Source organism: Pyrus communis, chromosome 1, assembly GCF_041283825.1.
Source record: "Pyrus communis isolate YQ-2024b chromosome 1, ASM4128382v1, whole genome shotgun sequence".
NCBI classification, from domain to species: Eukaryota; Viridiplantae; Streptophyta; class Magnoliopsida; order Rosales; family Rosaceae; genus Pyrus; species Pyrus communis.
The window spans coordinates 17,152,829-17,172,405 of NC_142565.1; the positions used below are offsets into that span (position 1 = coordinate 17,152,829).

At 36.2% G+C, this 19,577-nt stretch overlaps 1 protein-coding gene across 1 annotated transcript; it reads right to left on the reverse strand.

The window, feature by feature from the left end:
- Positions 1 to 563: 563 nt before the first annotated feature.
- Positions 564 to 7,846, reverse strand: LOC137720217 (developmentally-regulated G protein 3). The gene is made up of 10 exons (XM_068459256.2): positions 7,584 to 7,846; positions 7,221 to 7,274; positions 6,956 to 7,129; positions 4,918 to 4,989; positions 4,413 to 4,472; positions 3,385 to 3,494; positions 2,558 to 2,857; positions 1,706 to 1,897; positions 1,071 to 1,122; positions 564 to 931 (listed from the first exon to the last, which is right to left on the reverse strand). Exons 1-10 carry the CDS (start codon positions 7,623 to 7,625, stop codon positions 881 to 883), a joined length of 1,107 nt encoding a protein of 368 aa, XP_068315357.1. The 5' UTR covers positions 7,626 to 7,846; the 3' UTR covers positions 564 to 880.
- Between the last annotated feature and the right edge of the window lie 11,731 nt (positions 7,847 to 19,577).

Sequence of the window (19,577 nt, forward strand, 5' to 3'; positions counted from 1 at the left end):
TTCGAATGGAAACAAACTTTTCGAACACTACCAAAGTTTTGAATGAGCACGATATCGGGGGAGAAATAGATTTTTGAGAGAAGAAAAAAACTTATGGTTTCAACTGTTGTTGTCGTGGGAGGGAGGGGGAGAGTTTAATTTTTTGAATCTCGCAGGTACCGTTTTCAATAGCTTTCGGGGCTATTTTAACATGGTTTCACCCGAAGTCCTTTCTAATGGATTCGTTTTCAACCGTTCAAATTCAATCCTACATCCATATCCCGTATGCACGCAACATCCGCAAAACTCTATCCGCACCTTAGGAATCGCGATTAAATGAAACTTGAAAAACAGAGTTGAATATTAGATATTGTGTACTCTTTCCTCCCATCCCCTTCTTCATTTCTTAAACTGGACTAATCCATCAGTACGGCCCCAACCAAATGTAGCGCACATTGTGATCGCAGTAAACCAAAAATAAAAAATTTACCAAAACATAAGAGCTTACCAATCCCATTTCTTGTGCTCGTTGGACTTGCAAAACTTAGCCAGCTGAAACATATAAGTGGCGAATGCAAGGGAAATCACAAACTAAACAACTTTCTTTAATCCTCTGAACTTCGTAATACATTATATTATTATACTTTCACAATTCACAAACTAAAGAAATTTTAAAACGACAACACAAAAAAAGGGCAGTGTGATATTAAATATCGAACTGCCTTAAGTTCTGCCTAGCCTTACACCCCAATAAGCAGACACCGGAGGCGTGCTGTATGGTCTACATATTACAACGATCCAAAGTTGGTTGAAATGGAAAGCCTCATCTCAAAAAGCTTTACTCTCGCACAGTGACATCCTGATGTGCTAAGTTTATAAGACTTACCGACTTTGCACCAAATCACACCTTTTTGATAATCTGAACAACATCTTCGTCCTCAAGCAGATGTTCCTGTTGTGTCAAAGCAGCAAATATGCATATTAATTAACGCAGTCAACGTCCATTGATGGAAATAAATCAAGTAGTCGCGTGTGGAAGAGATGAGCATGGTGTAACATATATTTAAAATTAAAAAAACAAACCACCCAACCTTGCCAACTCTTTGGGGCTTGTGCTTTGCGCTTGACCCCCAAACAAGAGCACTGCCAAAAAACAAAGTTAACTTCAAATGAAATAATGAACCACATAGAAGTGTCCGTGGAACAAGTCACAAGTATAGCAACCAGATTTACATGGGAATAAACAAATGCCAGATTCTGAAACCCTATATATTTGAAGATGCATGAAAAATACTTCAATGTCCAAAAGAGTGGCAATAAGGGTGACTTATCTTTCAACTTTTCCACTATCACCCCAAAAAACCTAAACTCTGCCTTACGTAAAGTTGCCAGAGTACTCTTAACCTCTGGATTTGAAATAACGCCACCAAATTAAAACTACGACATAAAATCCACATCCTCCTTTTTTCTTTCCCCAGAAGTTTTTGTTATCTTTTTCAGATCAGAAAAACTTAAAAGAGTCTTTTAATGTCCAAAAGTAACATACCATTGAGTTGAAACTTCTAAACAAAGTGGAAGCCTATATTTACTTATGCTCTAGTTTTGCACAGCCGTTAACACAAGCGCCTAAAGTACCTTTCTCTGTTTCCAAAGTGCTTGTTATCATTTAAAAAACAATAAAATATCAGACGGATCAAAACTAAGAAAATTAAAGAGAGGTACATACTACTTAAATTGTTTGATAAAATCTTTATGAATCCGTTCACAGAAATCCTCAACCGTCCTTGTCTTAGAAGACAGGATCACAGGGTCTTCATAGTCTGGATTCATCCCTTTAGGTTTTGTATATATGCGAGTTAAATTAAGATACTCCCATATTTTCTCCAGCAAACCATCAAGGTTCCACTCCAGATGAGCACTGCAGATCAGTCATGGCAAATTGCACAAGTAAAATTAACAGCAATTTCAGAAATTATAAGCCAGCAAAACTATACCTGAAAAAGAAATAAACAGCATTAATATAAATAACAAATATTTCCAAGGAAAACAAATCTAAACAATGATTCATGAACGCTACACAATCCGTATGCTATTATTTGAAATTTATTCATAGTGTCATCTTCGTATAACTGCAAACAGTTTTAACACTCAGTCCAGTGTATAATTAAGCATTATTTAGAATTACAATTTTTTCTATATGCTTCAGTTACAATGTTTTATTTAAGCTGCTGATACATTATGCATTGTAGAGTTGTCCTCTGCCAGTCATGTTTCTACCCTAGGAGAGCCTACACTTCTAACAAGCTATAATATATTTAACTGATGCAATGTAGAGTTGTCAAACATCGATAGTGTACTCTGCCAGTAATGTTTTGAAACTACATTAGGGCTACTCCCCTAACAGGCTTTAATATTTTAAATTGGAGTTTCTAACGTGTAATATCTCAATAACACATGGAAGCCCAAGTTCTCGAAAGAGAGGGAGATGGAACATCCAAAATTTCAAATTATCCTACAAACATTTTGCAACAATAATCCACTATGAAACTATAAACTGTGATCTTAGATAAAAGATTACCTGACAGGACAGTAGTGAGGAAGTTTATCCAAAATCTCAAGCTCTTCAAGTGTAATCTGATCAATCTTGTTCACAACATAGATGCAAGGCATATATATTCTACTGCCTTCAATTACATCTATGAGGTCATCGGCCGTTGCATCAAACCTAAGAGTGATATCAGCATTGTGAATTCTGTATTCACTGCATATTGCCTTCACAGTTTCAAGATCCAGATGTGTGTTTGTAACTGTTGAAGTGAAATTAATACCACCCTTATCTTTCTTCCGGAATGTAAGGTTAGGTGGTTCCTTGTTTAACCTGCTCACAATAAGCATTTAGCTAATTATAAGTATAAACTATCTAGGAAGAGAAGGTACAAGCAAAGGGTCTAGATAGTGTGAGAAAGATTACATGCGCATACATCTAGATATACACATGTAAAACATTTTTGCAAGCATTACCTGCATGCGTGTGGGCACTTGAATAAATTGTGTATGCAACTTAGAGGTTTTGTCAACTAACTCGAATCCAGACAAGCGTATACAAGCTAATTCAACAACACATCATCCACATAAATGTACATCCTAGGAAGATTTCGCATAAATTTTTATTTTTATATTTAAAAAAAGGTTGAATCAGCATCTCATAAAGGTTTGACGAAAGAGTTCATATGATGTAAACATAATGTAGAGCACAGGTACAATCAAATTTTGAAAATCCAGCGGATTCAAATTATGTAAACGAAACAGAGAACTTCTGAAAGTCATGCATTACTGACCAGATCTGCTAAATTGAAGTAACAAAATGATAAAGCTATACAGACCAGAAACAAAGCTATAGCTGACCTTATGCCAAATCCCTCGAGCTCTTTTTCAATTAGACGCTTGTGAGTTATTGGCTTTATTGCATCAAGAACAATTAAAATGCAATTGCATGTCCTAGCAGTGCTGATAACCTGGATGACATGAAAGTCCAATAAGTGAATCTAAAAGCATTTAAGGAATACCCAAAGACAAAGGGGAAAAGCAACCATTTTCTGTATTCCAAACAATCTCTGGCATATCTCAAGCCTTCATCAGTGTGACGTATCAAACAAATTATAACATTATTCACAGCCAAAAGGAAAACATACCTCAAGCATATTTTACCACTAGAAAAGGTTCACAACATATAAGGAAGGTCTGTCTGCAGAACCATGTTAGTCCATATCTTTATAAACTACCCAATATCATTGATATGCAAACATCTTTCTGAAAACCATTCCATACACTTAAATGATCAAAAACCATCAGAATACTTGTAAATCCATGCAAGGGTACAATATTGGTCATTTATTTATTCAACCGTTGTTTGGTCTATCTATCCAACCACATATTGTACAAATTTTCTTGCAACGAAAACTGATCTTAAGGCATGCATCTATATTCATAGAACACCATTGTTCAGGTCTTGTCCAGCAGCCTTGTAAAATATAGCCTACTTTTTAAGGACATGGACAGGGTATTGAAGCATATATGCATACTGTACACATGCTTGCCCAAATTAATGTCCAGCTGCAAGCATGTCAGGAACATGACCTCTGCCTCATGCCTAAGATTAACTCAAGACAGTCAACATTAACATTCTCTAGACACGAGAAGGAACGCAGAGAAAGAAATTGCAATTCCCATTCTCTAACATGTCCGTTACATTCATGTCATGTGCTTTGCATGTCAAACACAAATGTTATTGCGATGGTGTCAAGTACCCGTATTTCACAATCGTTACGGTGAATATAAATATGAAGAAAAAAATGAGTATAAGAAGTAAGTGCACCGAAAAAAAAAACCAGCATGTTACGGTAGCACAATGAGGAACAAATATCACACTTTACCTGTCTTCCTCTACCCTTTCCATCCTTAGCACCCTCAATAATTCCAGGTAGATCTAACAACTGCACATTAAAGTGTGACAATTTAAAAATATTTATTGTAAGGGACCAAATGGATCATAAATCTAGAACAGCTATTTTAAGTATAATCAAAAGGAAACTAAGGAAAAGTCCAAAAAAAAAAACTTTAGTTTTGATGAAAAGGGACAAATAAAGGTGTAGTGAACAGTACCAGGGAAAGGTAAAAATGTGGTTTTTCGTTAAAAGTGAACAGTACCAGGAGTGTTTCATTAAAACTCCCTATATCAAAAGCTTCTCTTTTATTGGGAAAGAGCTTATAAAAAACACACGCACACAAAAATAAACAGACATAAGTACAAGAATAGTGAACAAGAAGTCCAAATCTAAAAAAAAAAAAAACACAAAAAACTGCAACACCAACTAATTATTTAAATTCCAATTATATAAGCAAATATAACGAATAAAGCAAATTATAAAATTATAGTACCTGAATTTTCGCACCTCGATACACGATCACTCCTGGTATGCAAGTTAAAGTAGTGAATTCATAGGAAGCAACCTGTACACAAACACATTAGGTGGTCTTCAAAACATCAAGAATTTTCTTTGCAATGATATAAATTATCTCAGTAGGCAACCTACATTTATTGCATGGCTGCACAATGAAGGAAAGAATAACAATAATAATATTCAGGTTTCACGTAGCAAGCAACAATTTAGGTCTTATCACACACAGAATTAGAAACACACACAGGAATCCTGACACCCCGAACCCCTAAGTTTTCACACAGAAGGCACAAAAGAAATCAAAATTTCAAAAGGATTTCAATACAATCCTCCATTCCCAAACAGTTTCCTAGATTTGAGTGCAATATAAAGCTTGGAAGACATCAGACCAAATAGAATATGAGGAACCTGTAAATGGGTGGGACCCTAATATTGTGGTTGAGGCTTGTTTCTTTCCATTTCTGCATTAATATTAGGTTCTAGGTGATGATCCAGAAGTATCCGATCCATATAATTTTCTACACCTTAATGGACTCAGGACTCTAAAACTCAACACTACCAAATTTGCCGATCTTTGTTGAATCCTTTCCAACCAGTTGGAACTTTCTTTTCCAGAGAAGTCTAAATAATCTGGAGGCAGGAGAGCTATCTCTCCACCCTCTTTGCTTGAAAATGGCTCCTTTCAACTGAATAAAGGTACACAAAAATAGTGAACAAGGAGGTCCACTAATAAAAATAAAAGTACATCTGATTACAAGAGAAAAACAACGAAAACAACTACAAGGAAAGGAGAATGTAGATGTCTGAATTCTGATGAAACTGAAGACCAAAGGACTCCACCCTCTCCCACAGATCTTCTAGCCCTAGATTGGATTAGCATTCATGATCAAATCAATACTTGTGACATAGTCCAGAGGAGACCTTATGTTAGTTTATCTTCCTATTGACCTTATTTACAAAAATGAGGTTGCACGTATAGACCACCTATTTTTTCATTGTTGTACCACTTTAAATCTTCGATAGTAATTGATTGCGTAACAGGTGATTTCTATACTCTGCATTTCCATGCTTGTTGAGAAGCATTATGCTTTTGGAGAAGTGGAGAGCAAAATTCTTGGGAGTTGTGGGCTGGCCACTTTTGGGCAGTGTGAATGAAATGAAACTCGACTTTCGAAAATTCTAGGAAGGAGGAAGGTTGTGGGGTAGTGTCTTACTTTTTAGCATCCTTGCCCCTTCAGTTTCCTCTAAATTTTGGGATGTCATCTTTCCTTATCCATGTGAACTGGAAGGTGCTACATATACATATTTACACATTATAACCGTCAAAACAGAGTCATTGGAATATTGGTCACTTGCATATGCAAAAGCTAAGATGAATGAGAATGTTCCCACTGGACATATAATTATATGTCTCATTCCTCTACAGTCTCAGGTCATCCTTTTCTAACAACATCAATAAGAGTATAGCAATTTGTATGGTCCATGACCCAACTTTTGGAATAAATAGATCCAAAGACATTAAAATGTTGAAATCACAAAGCAACCATCTAAGAAATAACTACATTTGAAAGAGGGCTTATCACTATGTTCAATTAGTTTTAGTGCACACCTGAACTCCCCAATAAGTTAATCCATCTAAGAGAAGAATGTTCAGCTAATATTTAAAAAAATAAAAATAAAATAAAAAAGCATCACTTAAATAAATTTTACATTTCTTGTACTAGTGACGAATTTCCACAGTATATAAGATCTCTATACAGACAGAAACCGCTTCTAAAGAGTCTCTGGGAGACCAGGTGATGATTCCCAGTAGACTGCACAGAGAGTTAGAAGCTCAAATTCGACCTAATATTAGAGACCCACAGTTAAAACACAATAAGTGATATTCATCAAACTCTACATGCTTTCATGCCTAACATAACGAATCTCTGGGACATAATTATGTCTCTCTTTAAATAAAAAATTTGTTTGCCTCACACAGATAACGTTTGAAGTGAGATAAATCAACAGTTCCATACCTCTGAAAAGGTCCCAGTTAATTTATTCAGCAGTGTAGATTTCCCAACTGAAGGGAAACCCACCAAACCAACTCTTGCATCTCCGCTTTTAGTAACATCAAAACCCTCACCAGCACCACCACCGCCTTTCGATGGAGGCTCAAGTAGGTCTCTCCTTAGCTTTGCAAGTTTAGCCTAGCAAAAAATGATGGATCACTACTGTCAAAAAAATTGAGCATGAAAGGCAATTTCATGACGAACATTAGAATGAAAAAGAATAACTCACCTTCAGCAAACCCAAGTGATGGGCAGTAGCTTTGTTCTTTTGAGTCCTGGCCATCTGCAATTAATAAGCAAATAAATATTAAAATTCTAGTTAATATGAACTATCCAGATTCCAGAAGCATCACTTCGGAAACAATAAACGGATTTCGACGGTTAACTGAGAAAATAATAAATCAAAATTTCGTTGATTGGAGAGAGTTGAGTTCGTCATGGTAAATTTTCCACTTGACAAATTTATTGAAATCCCTAAGCATCTAACAAGTGATATGGGTATATAAAGCATTCAATTTCCCTAAATTAATTTAGGATTTGTCGTTGGCAGAGAAAGTAGAAGAGAGGATATTGGGGGTGCAGGCAAAAGTACCTCATCTTCGATGTCCTTGATTTTCTGCATCAGAGTCGCCATTGTTGAAGCACGCTAGCTCCGAAACAGAGGTAAGGGTTTTCGTCGGCTTGTAATGATTCTGCTCAAACGCTACTAGCCTACTACGCCACAGAGAGAGGGAGAGGGAGGAGAAGGTACCAGAAGTAAATGGGGTTAGGGCACGTCCTACTCTTGCCCATATTTCACAAACCTATCCACTACAAGAGACCTAGTAATTTCCTATGACCTGTTAACACCCACAAAGGGAACACACAAATAATGAATTTATTATCAACACCATAACTAATTAAGACTTGATTTGGTACTGAGGTGATTCTGAAAATAGCTGCTATCAAAAAAAGCTGGGAGCTGTTTTTGTGTTTGGTAAACACTCAGCTTGAGCTTTTTTTCACAGTTTTGGATGAAAAAAAGCCAAAAACAAGAAGTTGCAAAACCCAGCTTTGAAAAACCGGCTTTTTTTCACATCTGTTTTATATAAAAGTTTACCAAACACTCTAATACTGTTTTTTTTTTTTTTTTCAAAAGCACTTTTACAAAAAAGTTTACCAAACACTCTACTGCTTTATTTCACAGCTACTTATTCTCACAGCACAGCAGAAGCAGTTTTTTTTCAAAGCACAGCAATACCAAACCAGCCCTAAGTCCTCTGTTAATAATTCATTATTCACACGATAACTAATCTGATTACCCATTTAACGGGCAGTTCAGAAAAAGTTAGTTTGATAATTTTAAACTCTTAAAAAAAATCTTACTAGTTACTTACATGGTCTCATACAAGTGAGATTAAAAATTTCCAAAACACATTAAAAATACCAAAGCACATTAAAAAAATTCATAATAATTCATTTACAAGTGTTAAAAATGTGAAAAAAATAATAATATTTAAACGCTGGTGGTCTCATTCTTTATGCCTTGATGATGGCTACATCGTTGTTTGAATTTTTAAAACCTACAAATCCTCATGGATAGTATTTTTAGGGCAGTTCGAAATAAATAAAAATTCATAATAATTAATGTATAAGTTGAAAAATATGAAAGAATAATAAACGCTCGTGATTGCATCATATACGCTTAGACAATGGTTACATCGTCGTTTAGATTTTTAAATTCCTCCAAACCCTCATGAATAGGTTTTTATGTGAATGTAAAACTAATAAAAATTCACATAATCTACTAGGATTTACACAATCACACTCCTAATGAAATTTGGACTAGTGTGTAAATAGTAAAGTAAATGGTGCATCAACTCTTCACGGATGATGTAGAAATAGTAGATAAAGTCGTCTCATCTAGTCGGCACAATGAGCAAATGCGAATCTCAAAAAATACGGAACAATGCATAAGTAGTAAAACTTACAAAACCTGACTATGATAAAACCCAAGGTAGGATAATACCCAAACTCTAAGGAGAAAAATGAAAAATTGCATTAAGTCAAAACTAAATGCCTTCAAGACGCAAGTAGAAAGCACACAAAGGTATGACCAGCCCAAGATAGATGTCTCATTAAAACCACGTCAAGTAGCAAAAATCCAATAGAAAAAAATGCTCCTCACGCAGGAAAAATAGTACATTAAGATCAAGTGAGTATACTTCTGGATACTTCCCTGAGTTTAACAAAACTCCCAAATGAGAACTATAAGCATTGAAAATCAAACAATGTACAAATACTAGTTCCTCAGAAGAGTTTCTGGAAGGTTGACTTCAGTTGTGACTTCGTGAAGGGGTCGGCAAGGTTGTCTTGGGATCTAATTTGCTTGACTTCAATCTTTTAATGTTTTGCTGATGTGATGAAGGCACAATATTCTTGGCATTGACTTTGTTGATGTATCATGTCTTGGTCTGGTCGATACATACAACATTGTCTTCGTAAATCGTTGTTGGAACTGAATGATGTATGAAAAACCATAGATACTTTGAATATGCTCAACAAGAACTCTCAGACATATCTCTCAAGTGTGGTGTAGGATGTACGGTGAGTTTGGAATGATTTGAAGATTTCGCAACTAAGATTTATTTCGTGGACCTGCAAGATATTGCAGTACACCAAGTGGTAAAGGCATAACCATTTGGGAACGTATCTTGTGTGGGATTGATAAGTAACTAACGTTAGCATAAAAACCAAGGCAAACATCCTTTGAGGAATCTCGGGATGCGTAGGGATAGGCCTAAATCCATAGTACATTCAAGGTAGCGAAAATCCGTCTTTAATGTCAATTCAATGGTTGCCTATAGGTGTAGTGTTGTATCTTGTCAACATATTAACAGCGAAGGAGATGGCATGTCTAATGCAATGAGCTAAGTACAACAAAGCGTAAAATTGAACTTAGATATGGAGTTTCAGGTTCCATAACCTCGTAAAAAGCCTCATTTGCATCTAGTGTATGAATGATCATGGGTATATTCAAAAGGTAACACCTTTAAGGTATAACTGGTGGACCAGAATATCGTCAGAATAATGCTTGAACTTCAGGTCAAGGCAAAAATGAGTTTTCTCAAGATCTTCCATCCCAAATTCCATCTTCAGGTGTGGGGCAGTTTTCTCAAGCTTTTCCAGAGTCTTAGTGGGATTTATGTCATCAACATAGACTACAACTCTAGCAACTCGGAATACTTCTTAGTTAACATGCAAATGCATTATATATTCATATCTCTAACTAATGAAATAATCACTTAGAAGAGGATGCCACATCCGCCCCAATTGTTTTATTTGAGTTGAAATTGTATTTCGTAGTTTGGAACTATTTGAACTAGTCCATATAATTCTTCGGGAATTTACAAGTAAATCTTTATATAATATCCACATTCATAAACTGCAATTAATCACAAAGCGTTTAAGAGAAACCTTATGCCATAAGGCGTGCATTATATCGCACTATTTCAGTCATCTCATTATACTTTTTTCCCCTCTTGTCTAACTACCTGAAACCTAACACTACATAAAAGTGACGTAAAGCCAACAAAAAAAAGGGACTTTAATGAAAAGGGCTTGGGCCAACAAATATTTAACCAAAAACCATCCCAAAATGTTATTTAACCAAAAGGAAAATTTGATGCGAAAATTAACTTAACACACAAATTAACCCTCTTTTGACAATTGTAGCATATAAATAAGTAGGGATCGTTCTTACACCGGGGATTAGGAGGGCTTGCTAAACACTCTAAACTGACTCAAATAAATAAACTTAATCTTTAAAACACTTAAACTCACTTAAAAAGACTCAAACACGTTCACAAAACTCAAAATAGGCTAAAAACACTCAAAACTGCCTTAAAAACACAATCTGGGCAGTTTTGAGCCTAAACACAATTTTGGACGAAAATTGGTTCTAACTTGACTCAAAACTCTTAAAAACACAATCTAAAACATATTTGGACCAATTAGACACTCTAAGACAATTGGGGATTTGGTTTTTGACGAAAATCAAACAAACAAAACAAATATGTAAAATAGGCAGATTCTGACGAAATTGGTGAAATTAAATGGATGGTGAGATGGCTAGGAGGTTTTTCTCCACACATGGCATAATTGCATACAAAATAATCTCCAGTTGCTTATTCGATGAATTTATGAACCTCAACACCCCAAGTTAATTAGGTACGCTTAAATTAACTCTCAGATTTCCTTAGGTCATTGAATTGAATGGAATTAGCGCATTGCAATCAAATTATTCCTCAAAAGTTTTCTATATGAAAGCGCATGATAGAAAGACAATCAAAGATCATTAGGTTCTATGGAAATCATAGGTGTTGAGGAGGCATTCGTAACTATGAAAGCGCATGATACTTATGCCAAGAATTCACTTATCATAATTGTGACCAACAATCTTAACTACTCATGAATATAAGTTCCCAACGATTAGGTGAAGTTCCCTCATACCCTAGCATCATGTTTATGCATGCAAATTAAGCGTGCACTCTCAATTCATATACATAAGCAAGTTTTAATTAAAACAGATAAGCAAATTGAATTCATCATTCATGAAATCACAACTAAAAGTAATCAAATCATCATGCAAATATAACCATGGTTTCGAAATTCCCCCCTAGCCAAAGGGGGGATTAGTTCCTCATGCTTGCACAACAAAAAGTATTGAATTTAAACATTGAAATCATAAGAAAGAATACACCTAAATGCTCAGCAATTCCAAGATGGATTCGATGCACAGATTGGCTCCTCTTCCTCCTCCTTGCTGCGGCACAAAGTTTGGGTGATGGAATTGGTGGTTTTGGATGGTGTTTCCTTGTTTAGAGGGATGGAGGATGGTTGATTATGGTGGGGAAGGTGCGGCAGAGGTGTATGGATGTGTAGGGAGATGTGTGGATGTGTAGAATGGAGAATGGAGGTGCGGCACAAGGGTTTCTGAATAGCATAAGGGGGTGGTACGAATTTGTGGCTGAAAATATGTTTATATAGTCCTAGGGTTTATTAGATTAGGGTTTACTTAACAGGTTTGGTGGATTAGGGCCCTAGAATTCGGCTAGGGTTAATCAAATCCACTTAGGAGAAGGTTTTGGCCCACATATTTTTATAAACTGATTTGTATACCCAAATCCACAAGGATTAGGCCTTGGAATTCAGAATCCCAAAGGGATTAGGCCTAGGAAGGTGCGGCTGATTTAGGGGAGAGGGTAGCTTGGCTTGCAAGGCAAGGTAAAGCCTTCTAGAAAGGTTTGGGCGCCACTTTTCTAGGGTTTCTAGAAAGAATAGGTTTTGTGGCAGATTTGGGCCTTCTAGACTAGGATGCTTCTAGAAATAGGTTCTAGAATGATCCATTTAAGTCCCCATGTAATTAGGAGTAAGACATGATAAGGTTTGGATAGGATAAGATGAGATAAGGTTTGGATAATGTTTTGGATAATTGGATAATGTTGGATAAGGTTGGATAATGTTTTGGATAATTGGATAATGTTGGATAAGGTTGGATAATATTTTGGATAATGTTTCCTCTTTTCTTGCACTTTCCTTATCCACTTTGTCCTTAGCTTAGTTCCTTCCTCTTCTTATCACATTTCCAACTTCTTGAAGTCCAAATTCGTCCATCCATGTTAGCCCACATGCAAGCTCACCACCTAGTGTCCAAAATAGCTCCAAAATGCACGAAAATGCACTTTCTTGATACTTTAACCCATAGGACCTACAAACACACGAAGTTGAGTTGTAATACGACATTAACTAAGAAATAATAGCACAAATGCACAAGAATAAGCTAGTTAAGTCGCCTAAATATGCTCCTATCAGGCTCAAAGTTTAATAAAAAAACCATCCAAAACTACTGCCCATGGGTCAAACTTACAAGCCCAACCCACTACAAATCTACACTTCCGTAAACACCCGTAAATGATTTGATATTGTTTTAACTCTTCACCAACCTCAACCCAGCATGAAACCGCCATAATAAATGTGACATCCCACATCGCCTAGGGGAGTGATCCTTATATGTATATTCTCATCCCTACCTAGTACGAGGCCTTTTGGGAGCTCACTGGCTTCAGGTTCCGTAGGAACTCTGAAGTTAAGCGAGAAGGGGGCTAGAGCACTCCCATGATGGGTGACCCACTAGGAAGTTCTCGTGTGAGTTCCCAGAAACAAAACTGTGAGGGCGTGGTCTGGGCCCAAAGCAAACCGGCATGCTATGGTAGAGTCGGGCTCGAGAAGTGATCTGCCCCGGGCCGAGATGTGACAATTTGGTATCCGAGCCTAATCCTGGTCGTGGTGTGCCGACGAGGACGTCCGGCCCCTAAGGGGGGTGGATTGTGACATCCCACATCGCCCTGAGGAGTGATCCTTATATGTATATTCTCATCCCTACCTAGTACGAGACCTTTTGGGAGCTCACTGGCTTCGGGTTCCGTAGGAACTCCGAAGTTAAGCGAGAAGGGGGCTAGAGCACTCCCATGATGGGTGACCCACTGGGAAGTTCTCCTGTGAGTTCCCAGAAACAAAACCGTGAGGGCGTGGTCGGGGCCCAAAGTGGAACGGCATGCTACGGTAGAGTCAGGCCGGGGAAGTGATCCTCCCCGGGCCGGGATGTGACAATAACTCCATGTCTTCCTATCAAATCGAATTTACCAATTTCAAAAACAACCAAATCAAAGTTGAAAAAGAAAGCATTCATCGAAACAAAGCCACCAAAGCAAGTTCAAAGAAGTTTAATGGCAGAAACCAGCGAAAAAGTGTCTAGAAAAAAGAAGAAAAAAAAACCAAAACATAAAACTGTTTCTGGATAACCCAAACATAACACTGTTTCTGGAAAAAAAAAAATCAGATACAGTGTTTGTTTTGTCTGTGCACAAACAAACACTGTATCTGGAAAGAAAAAAACCAAAATCCAGAAACAGTGACTTAAATTCCAGAAGTAGTGACTTAGATTCCAGAAACAGTGACTTAGTTCCAGAAACAGTCTATGTTTTAACCTTTGACTGTTCCTTTTCGTTCATGCATCAGTTGATTATATTTAAGAAACATGGTGCTTATTTTGCTTTGAATCCAAATATAGTGAATTTCACTATTTCTTTTCTAGCTTACATTTAAGAAACGGTGTGTTTATTTCATTTGAATCCAGAAACAGTAACTTAGATTCTAGAAACATTAACCTATATTCCAGAAACAGTGACTTAGATTCCAGAAACAGTGTTACTTAAGATCCAGAAACAGTTTATTTTTATAGTTCAGAAAAGTGACCCGTCGTTATTATTGAATAGCATGGAAATCTCAAATTTATTTTCTGGAGAAACAAACGATGAACTTCATTAACGATGAAAAACTGAAAAACAGTACCTCGAATACACTATGAATAATAACGACGATCACATTTCAACGAAATAATACATAATATAAATTAAATAGCATGAGGATCTATATTTTTGTTTCAAAGAAAAAGAAGAAGGTTTGCAAAACAACGATGAACTCTATTAACGATGAAAATCTGGAACTCAACCTAAAAAAGTTAGGGGTAAAATTGACAAATCATAATTTATTATAGTTGGGCCATTTTTAGTTGGACTACTTTAATATAGGTCTTATACTAATCATTAAACAAAACTTATAACATGGTTTTTTATTAAAACTAAAACTTTTCAAGCCCTTTTCATTAGCTTTCCTCAAAAAAAAAAAAAAGGTTTTAGTTGTTTACTTCATCCTAGAAGCCATTGGTTATTTTTGTATTACATACTTTTTCGAAGCTTTAAACATTATAGAAGTGGGAAAATGAACTTTAAGGTAAAAAGACCAAAATGCCCATATATGTTTTCTTGTTTTTTATTTTTATTTGATTTATGTGTTTTTGTGATTAAAATGTCTTAGGACATGTCTGTCATTAGCTAAAATTATGTCTTTGTTAAGGATTTTTTCGTTGTTTTGCGAAGTTTCAAGATGGGTGACCATTTTGCCCCTGTAAGTCTCATCTTTAAGTTGAAATTTAAAGCTCATCACCCATCAACTCAAGGCAACTTGGTGTTGGAAACAAAACTGAAAATATGATTTATTGATAACAGTATTAGAAATGACAAACTACTAATAATAATAAGCACAATGCAAATGTAAATGAAATATATTAAATGAGCAAGAATTTACTAACAGATGGATGATAGAGGCTTGCAAGTTTGCAATGTCCTTGTAGACAAAAATTTGGCCTCTACATTTGTGCAATAATTCTTGTAAGCTTCTGTCACTGGGATTCAACTATCAAAATCAAAGTCCTTGCACTAGGGCTTTGATTCTATCGAAGTACAGAGTATTTCTCTCCAAAATATTAATATTATATGAAAACTAGGTTGTAAAAAAGTTGATTTTCTGAATGGAACGAGTTGGTGAATTTATAGACTTGTCCATGCTATTTGGACAAGAATGAACAACTCCCTTTTGCAATTGTGTCATTTGATAGATAATTGATCATTTCAGTTACAACATTTGATTTGAATTAAAACTCATAGTTATCTGAATACACACACACACACACACACATATATATAACATATATATACATATAAGGATTAGATTAATTCTGAGGCCCCATTGCCCGAGCCCTTATCTTAATTGCTTTAATTATGGGTTGCATCCTAATCCATTCCAAACTCTTTCAATTCATACTTAATTCAATATGCTAAGTCTAATGTTGTAAGACATAATTTGAATGTGCAAAGACCAATCCACCAATGTGGATTAAAATAAACTCATGGTTTTTACCATTCAAAACTCCAACAATACCCCACATTTTGAAATGGAAAAAATGAATGCAATTTCATCTAAAAATATATATAATAGTAGCAGAGAGAGTTCGTCGAAATGATATGCATCAAAATAGGTGTCTTTTGGACTTAAACCTTCCTTAGTGAGAACTTATCGAGCTTACATAGTGATGCAGTGAATATTACATCTTGAATTGTTCACCATTTTTAGAAAAAACTAAAACAATAAGCTTCACACACATCAATTCTTAACACTTGTTCAGCTCTTATGGTTGTGTTCATTTTGGTCCTGAACAAATCCTGGATTTATGGGAGCTTTAGAGAAATTAAGCCATCTCATTCTCATAAATGGGACCCCACATTACTCCCATATAGGTAATACTAATTAAGAGTACTTTGCATATACTCTTCTTGTGAATAAGATATTAGTGTTATTAAATATGAAGATCCTAACACTCTGGCAAACAATACACAAAATCACCTTAGGAATGAAGTACGGTGTATTCGTATGTTTGAATTATATCTAACTAGTTTGCCTACTAAACCTAGTCTAATCATCTAGGTTAGGTTTCCGTCAGACTAACTGATTCAATTTGCTTTATCCTCATTCCCCTCGATGAATATTTTACTTGCTCTCTTGGCACACCTTTGGTAAATGGATATGCTATATTTTCCTTCAATTATAACATAATCAATGGAAATGATTCCATCAGAAAGTAATTTCTTGACACTATTGTGTTTGCATCTAATATCTCGCGACTTTCCGTTATACACTTTATTCTTTGCTTTTGCAATCGCAATCATGCAATCACAATGAACGCATATAGCTGTCACAGGTTTAGGCTATATGGGTATATCCTCTAAAAACAATTTGAAGCCATTATGCTTCTTCAACAGCTATATCTAAGGTAATGAATTCTGATTCCATAGTGGAACATGCAATTAATGTTTGTTTAGAGGCTTTCTAGGATACTGCTCCTCCTCCCATTGTGAAGAGATATCCTCTGGTTGATTTGGATTCTATACTAGCAGAAATCCAATTTACATCAGTATAGCCTTCTATCACGGGTGGGTATTTTACATAATGAAAACCAAAATTAATAGTACCTTTAAATATTGTAGCACTCTCACTAGTGCATCCCAATGCATTAGTCTAGGATTACTTGTGTATTGACTAAGCTTGCCTATAGTGTGTGCTATATCAGGTCTTGTATTATTCATCACATACAATAAATTCCCGAGTACTCAAGAGTATTCTAATTGTGATACACAATCTTTTAAATTACAATTGGTGTCAAATGGAGTAGCTAGTGGACTACTCTCAAATTGTCCAAATCGTTTAAGAACTTTCTCTATATAGTGGAATTGAGAAAGTACATAACCATCAGCATTTCTAGTAATTTTAATTCCAAGTATGATATCTGCAATGCCGAGGTCTTTCATGTCGAAGCATGAATGTAACATTTTCTTAGTTGAGTTGATCACATCCTTATTTGATCCAACTATATCATCCGCATACAAACACACAATGACACATGAATTTGTGTTTCCTTTGTAGTAAACACATTGATCACATTCATTTATTTTGAATCTGTGTGTCAACATTGTATGGTCGAATTTTTCATGCCATAGTTTAGGTGCTTGTTTAAGTCCGTATAGAGACATAACAAGTCTAGAAAATTTGGTTTCTTGGCCTTTTATAACAAACCCTTTAGGTTGTTCCAAGTATATTTCTTCTTCTAATCCACCATTTAAAAATGCAGTTTTAACATCCATTTGATGGATTTCCATATGTGGTTTTGTCAAGAATCACATCTATTGCCATCAACATCCGTATAGATGTGATTCTTGACACTATCAAAATGGTCCAAGCCTTGTTTCTATCGGTACCCTTTGGCAAGAAGCCTCTTGACTAGTCATGGCTTCTTTATACATTTGAGGTTTATCCTTATTTAGGGCTGGTTTAGTATTGTTGTGCTTTGAAAAAAAGCTGCTTCTGCTGTGCTGTGAGAATAAACAGCTGTGAAATAAAGCAGTAAAGTGTTTGGTAAACTTTTTTGTAAAAGTGCTTTTCGAAAAAAAAGCAATGTGATAGTGTTTGTTAAAATTTTATGTAAAACAGTTGTGATTGTGTGAAATGACCAAAAATGGTATAATACTATATTATTATTATGATATTTTATTTAATATTATTATTTTTATGTGAGGGTTTTGTGTGGCCGTGGGGCCCACACCCCATTTTCCCTTATCCATGTGTCTTCTTTTCCCTCTACACTCTCGAACTCTCTCAAAAATTCTCAGCTCTCTCTCTCTGCACTCTCTCCTCCACTGAGACAACCCCACACACAAACCTTCAATCTTAGACCACCTCACCTCAACTCTCTCTCTTTGCACTCTCTCTTCCTCCTGCTCGGAATCCTCGGAATCAACCGCCTGAGCTTGAGCTGAGTGAATGTATCGGTGAAATGGAGAAATGGTTTTTGGGAAATTAGGGTTCTTAATGGGTTTAGAGCCGCCATAGCTCGATGGACGAAACGACGTCAAAGGCTGGGTATGTTTTCCTCCGATTTTCGTTCAGGACGTTCTCTGCCAGCTCCCACTCGATCCGGTCCCGGTAAACGGCGTCATCAAGGACCTGGCCGGAGAGCTTCGCCCAGTCCTCAAAGTCGCGAGCGCGGAGATTTTTGGAGACCCACTTGAGGTAGGCTGAAGGGAGGGTGCCTAGCATCTTGCCCTTGTATTTTTCGAAGTCGAAGACTCTATCTCTGGTAGGCGATGGTGTTGAGGCGGATAAAGAAGGTGGTTTGGGGGGTTTTGTGGGTTTGAAGGAGTAGGAGAGGCGGAAGGGGTGCAGAGAGGTGTGGGAGAGTGGTAGGTTTGATGGAGGAGTGTGAAGGCGGAAGAGAGAGCTCAAGGTAGGATTGCCAGAAACTTTTAGTAAAGGGTCACTGTTCACCCGTGTTTTAGAGGTTTGTGCAAAAACTGAAAAGCCAGCTTTTCAAAGCTGCATTTTGCTGCTTCTGTTTTTTGGCTTTTTTTCACCCAAAACTGTGAAAAAAAAGCTAAAGCTGGAAGTTTACCAAACACAAAAATGATCCTTAGCTTTTTTTTATACCAGTTTTTTTTTTTTAAATCACCACAACCCCAAACCATACCTTAATAAGGTCATGAAATCAGGACCAAATTTTTTTTTGGAGTTTTCATCCTTTTGCTTCTTCTTAGTTCTAGTGTTTCCTCTGGAACACTTGATGAAGAAGTCTCTCCATGGTCAATTGTTCTTTTCTTATTGGAACTTGAAACTTTGTCTTTATAAGGAAAGATGTCCTCAAAGAACTTAACATCTACATATTCCAATATTGTGTTATTATGAATATCAGAGATTTCAGAATTATAAACTAAAAAAGGGAAAGTTGCACTATTTGAAACTAATCCTATGAAAATGCAATCTATGGTTTTAGGTCCAAGTTTAATCCATTTAGGCAAAGGAACTTGCACTTTGGCAAAGCAACCCCACACTTTTAGCGTTTTATATGTTGGCAGAAAAACTCGTCATTTTTACATGATTTGTTTTGTTTGTAACTCGCTCATTTCTCAACGGATTTTTGTGAAATTTATATCACTCTAAAGCTTATAATGTCAACTTTTGATCTGGAAACTTTGGTGACTGAACACATAACATACAAAGAGAAATTAAGCTCAAAAGTAGCCTAGTGCAACCTTGTTTTACAAAGACTGTCATCCATTTTGTTTTGGCTATATCTCACTCGTTTCTTAACCGTTTTTAG

Coding starts and splice junctions, on each gene's coding strand:
- LOC137720217 (XM_068459256.2), bottom strand. CDS start 7,625: ATGGCGACTCTGATGCAGAAAATCAAGGACATCGAAGATGAG. Junction 7,275..7,583: donor TCAAGGACATCGAAGATGAG/GTACTTTTGCCT, acceptor TATTAATTGCAG/ATGGCCAGGACTCAAAAGAA. Junction 4,990..6,955: donor TAACTGGGACCTTTTCAGAG/GTATGGAACTGT, acceptor GTTTGTGTACAG/GTTGCTTCCTATGAATTCAC.